At 63.9% G+C, this 4746-nt stretch overlaps 1 protein-coding gene across 1 annotated transcript in view; it reads right to left on the bottom strand.

The window, feature by feature from the left end:
* Window positions 1-354: 354 nt before the first annotated feature.
* The window catches only part of LOC103620905 (mucosa-associated lymphoid tissue lymphoma translocation protein 1), a 7376-nt gene continuing 2984 nt past the window's right edge, over window positions 355-4746 (bottom strand). The window contains exons 6-17 of the mRNA XM_017739042.1: window positions 4618-4725; window positions 4415-4511; window positions 4220-4267; window positions 4090-4125; window positions 3508-3711; window positions 3171-3348; window positions 2806-2880; window positions 2243-2370; window positions 2028-2174; window positions 1617-1774; window positions 1390-1524; window positions 355-1295 (exon numbers count right to left, since the gene is read on the bottom strand). Of these exons, the coding sequence (XP_017594531.1) occupies window positions 1041-1295; window positions 1390-1524; window positions 1617-1774; window positions 2028-2174; window positions 2243-2370; window positions 2806-2880; window positions 3171-3348; window positions 3508-3711; window positions 4090-4125; window positions 4220-4267; window positions 4415-4511; window positions 4618-4725 (1569 nt within the window). The 3' untranslated portion in view covers window positions 355-1040. The remainder of the gene's footprint in view (window positions 1296-1389; window positions 1525-1616; window positions 1775-2027; window positions 2175-2242; window positions 2371-2805; window positions 2881-3170; window positions 3349-3507; window positions 3712-4089; window positions 4126-4219; window positions 4268-4414; window positions 4512-4617; window positions 4726-4746) is intronic.

Genomic DNA, 4746 nt, shown 5'->3' with positions numbered 1-4746 from the left:
CCCGGGGCACCCCTCGGCCTCCCGAGCGCCAACAAAGGCCGGCTGGCGCGGGAGCGGCAGCGCCGCACCCCCGGCTCGTTTGATCGGAGCCTAATTGGGGCGAGGGGGCTCCCCCAGCCCGGCCCCGCAACCGCCGCCCGAGAGCGCGGAGGGGCCCCGCGAGGAGGATGCGTCTCCCCGGGTCCTTGGGGCTGGGGGTTGTGTGAATTATGGAAACGAGCTGTTTTCCATGGGGTGGCACGGGGAATGTCGGGGTTCCCTCACTTGGCACCTCCCTTCCCTCCCGTGGGTGCGCTGCACCTCCTGCGGGAACGGGCAAGATTTCTGACCCCAAAAATGCCATTTAAACGCAGGGAGGGCGCAGAAGCGCCGAGCCGCCTGGCCGGACCGCTTTATTGGTGCTTTCCCCGGTGGATACCCACTGGAGACTGCCCCAGCATGCGGGGGTTTGTGTGGGAAAAATCCAAGCAAAAAAATCATTTTTTTCCCCTTAGATCCCAATCCTGTCCTGAAATCGTTCACTGCCCAGATGGGGCCGGTTGCTGGGGTTGTACTGTGAGGAGTGGATGCTACTGGGAGCGGGGGGGCACCGGGGGGTGCTCCCACCCCCTCGTGGCCGAACAGGAGCCCTCCCGCTCCCACCCCCTCTAATCTCCTCCCGCGGGATTTGCCCCCTAAGCTGCTTATTTCTCTCTATTTCTCCCGGGCCTGAACGAACCTAGCCCTGCCCCGGCACGACACCTCGAGCCCGCTCAGCCGTGGTCTCTGGGCACTCTGCCCCTGGCACTGCCCGGCGGTGGCCTGGCATGTGGGGCTGGCACTGCCCAGGGACGTGGGACTGGCACTGCCGGGGGATGTGGGGGTGGCACGGCCATGCCAGAGGACGTGTGGCTGGGGCCAACAGTCCTTGGCACAGGCCAGGATGGAGCTCAGCCTCTGTGCACATCACCTCCACCCCCTCCATCCCCTGGCCCCCGGCAGGACAGACAGACATGGTGCCAGGGCACTGCAGTGATGGGGGAGGGGGCCACACTGTCCCTCTACAGGGTGTGGGAGCTGGGGCCCTCGGGGCTCAGGTTCTCCTCAGGGGTGTTGACCCACGAGCTCCCCACCACCCCCCAGCTCCTGGGGGGAGAGGAGAAGAGGGGGCTGTGGGGCGGCGAGGGGGAGGCCGCCCGCTGCAGGTTGAGCTTGGCGATGAGCGGCCGCCCCACGTTCACCCGCTGCCGCTCCTCCACAAAGTCGTCCATGCCCTGGTAGCGATGCTGCAGGCAGATGGTGAAGGCCAGCTCCTGCTGCGGGGGACACCAGCACCATGGGCTCCTGTCCTGGTGCAGCCATGGCCATGCTGTGCCCCCAACACCAGCCCCTGCCCACCATGGCTCTTACCTGAAGCTTCTGCAAGCCACAGATCCGGCTGTAGAGGCAGCAGGAGGGGCAGCCGAGGCTCCAGACAGGTGCCAGCGGGCTGCCCACCTCCTCTGGGCTCTCCTTGTTGGTGCACTTGAGGTCCACATCCAGCTCCTGCCATGGATGGCATCCATGTGAAAACCACCACAGTTTCCCCCCCAGTTCCTCAGCGTTGCCCTAGTGGGGACTTCAGCAGCTGCTCCCACCTCAGGAATATCCGTGAGCCGGGCCTCACAGTTGGTGATGTCCTTGGGGGCAGCCACCACACGCGTGTAGATGATCATGATGTTGGAGAACTCGGCGGCGAAGCCCAGCTGGACGCTGACACCGCAGTCGAAGCGAAGGTGCCGGCTCTCTGGCAGGACTGGGGAGGGGACAGGGAGCACAGGGCTGGGACCTGCAGGGGCTCAGGGCTGGAGCTGTACCCACAGGTGAGGTGGCCGCGGGGTCACCCCGGAGCACAGGTGCCAACGTGCTCCTGTCTCCAGGCTGGTGGCTCTGTGCCGACAGTTTCTCCTCCAGGTGGGAGGAACCCAGCAGATGTTCGCAGCCTCTCTCTGCTCCTTGGGCTGTCCCCCCTCTAGATGCCAGCTTGGGACAGGGTGGACATGACTCACCGTGAGCCTTGGCCCACTGCAGGTTCCTGGCAGAGGACTCATCCTGGCCCGGGGGGCAGATGGGGTCTGTCAGAGCCCGTCTCTCTGAGAGGTTGCTGCGAAGCTCCAGTGCCTGCCGTCCCCGCGTGATCTCCAGAGTGCCCATGTCTGTGGGGGCACAGGGGGTCGGCGGGGGCCCCCCGGGGGGTCACTGTTCCCCACTGCTCCTCACTCACCCTCGGCCACCTTGTCCAGCAGCACCGTGATCTTCTCATCCTCCATCAGCCAGCGCTTGAGGAAGGTGACGAAGATGCCGTTGGAGAGCTCACCCTGGCTCAGCTCATAGGCTTCGGCATCCGCACACCTGCGGGGACAGGGCAGTGTTTGGATCTGTCATGGGGTCTGGCACACCCTGGGAATTGGCCCCCAACAGGATGACAGCCCTAAGGAAGCCAGAGTTGAGTGCCCAGAGCTCTTCCTGTTCCCATCACAGCATTTGGCCACCATGCTGGGGACAGGTGAGAGCATGGCCAGATCCTGGATGCTTTAAAGCATCACCAGCCCAAACCCCTGTGTTCTGGAGGAGTCTTGGGGCTTCATGCCAGCAGGTGCTGCCCAAACCCAAGCAGTGCCATGGGCACCTCCCTGCCTTGTGAGGGACTGGGGGCTGCTGCTTGCCCAACCCCTCCAGCATCGAGGGTGGAGGGATGCAGGCGTGGGGGTCTGAGCCCCTGCCCTGAGCCAGGCAGGGAGACTCAGCCCCACTGCCTGTGCCAGGGGATGGTGGGAGGGAACCCACGTGGCATAGCCGAAGACGATGTTGGCCGTGACCTCCAGCACCCCAACCTGCGGGATGACGTCATCGTTGAGGTTCCTGCAAGAGAAGAGAAGCTGGACAGAGTGAGAACCTGTCCTCCCCCAAAACCCACCCCAAAGCACACCAGACCTGGAGGGCTGCTCTGTGCTCCTCTGCCCACCCATTACAGCATTTGCTAGCTCACAGGGGCAGTGAAGTTTTGGGGCATTTAGACACAGACAGTGGGTTTAGATGGGACCCTGGGGGTGCTCCGCTACGCTCCCCCGGGAGCCACCACCCACAGGTCCCTGTGCTGGGCCCTCCCCGAGTGGCAGCTTGTCCCGAGGTGGGTGGCAGGGCCGGGTCACCTCTTGCGGCACATGTCAAGCAGGAAGATGTTGAGGCCGGTGCGGCGCTGCTGCATCTCCCGCAGCACCCGCTGCACGCACAGGCAGTGCTCGGACGTGTAGGCGCTGGGTGCGTCAATGGGCACCATGAAGCTGTTGCCAAAATTTTCATAGCCATGCCCAGCATAGTAGAGCAAACCTGCTGGGGGAACAGAGGGCAGGTGACATGGTGGTGACATGGTGGCATCCCCTGACCTGCCAGCACCTGCTCCTTGCCTGGCTGCACCCCAAGACTCCACCAGCATAAAACCACCCAGTTCCCCCTGGGCTGGAGCCGCCCTGGCGGGTGTTGTCGCACCGTAGACGCCCTTGTCAAGGAGGAGGAGGAACTCATCGACGGCCATCTGCATCTCGGCCTTGCGCAGGTCCAGCAGTGACACCACCTTGAAGTCGAGCTGGCGGAGGAGGGCACCGAGGGCGTGAACATCCACTATGGGCGCCTGCAGCTGCTTGTGGTGCAGGTAGTGCATGTTGCCGATCAGCAGCGCCACTTTGTCCGTGGCTGCAGGGATGGGAGAGGGAGGTGTTGTTATGGAGTGGGACACTCCTGCTCTCCATGTTACCCACAGCCCACAGAGGTGACACCCAACTCTGGCCAGCATCACTGTCCCTGGGTACCAAGGTACCCTGTGGCATCCCTGCCTTGCTGATCCCCAAACCCTCAGGTTACGGTTAAGGGTTAGGGCTGGGGATTTGGGTTGAGGGTTAGGGTGCTGATCTGCTCTCCTAATTCAGGTTAGGGTTGGGCTGCTGTTTCACTCTCCCAGTATGCTGCACCCAAAGCGCCCTGGCCAAGTAAAGCCTTATGGGGTGACAGTGGTGACAGTGGTGACAGTCAGAGCCCCCCAGGGCCACCAGCCCCTCCTGGGCAGGCTCTTACCGTACAGCTGTCCAGGGCTGCCATGCTCTAGGGAGCCTGGGAAGAGAGAAATGCTGTGCCATGGCCCTCCAGTGCCAGGGGAGCACAGAGGGCAGAGCAGCACGGACCTGTCTGCTCTGCCCCCACCTACCTCCATCCCCCTCTGGCCAGGAGCCTCCAGAGGTGAAGAGACGCGGGCCTGTGGCAGAGGGGATGTCAGGGACCCCATGCATGGCATCACCTCCCGGCATGGGCTGCAGTGCCCCCAGAACTGTGGAGCAGCCATGAGGGCTTTACTGGGAACAGAGCAGGTGGGGGGTCACAGAGGTTTGTCTGGGGCCCTCACCGATCTCCACGTCCACCTCCTGGCTCCACACCTCGTGGAAGAGGTTGAACGCACGGCAGGAGTAGCTGCCCCGCTCGGCCGTTGTCACCAGCTTCACCTGCCAGCAGGACAGAGCAGGAGGCTGGGGCAGGGTGCCAGATGATGCTGCACTGTGCCACACTGTGCCATGCTATGCCATGTTGTGCCATGCCGAAGTTTCATACCTGGAGCTGGGGTGCCTGTGCCCCTTCCACGGGGCGCCGGTTCCTGAACCACTGGTACTGGGGTGGGGGGTTGCCAATGGCTCTGCACTCCAGTGCCCGCGGGGCCCCCTCGGCCAGGCGGGCCCGCGG

This window comes from Corvus brachyrhynchos, unplaced genomic scaffold (genome assembly GCF_000691975.1).
Source record: "Corvus brachyrhynchos isolate BGI_N302 unplaced genomic scaffold, ASM69197v1 scaffold130, whole genome shotgun sequence".
Taxonomy (NCBI): domain Eukaryota; kingdom Metazoa; phylum Chordata; class Aves; order Passeriformes; family Corvidae; genus Corvus; species Corvus brachyrhynchos.
The sequence above is the reverse complement of the archived record's forward strand: the minus strand, read 5'-3'. Positions and strand labels throughout refer to the sequence as shown.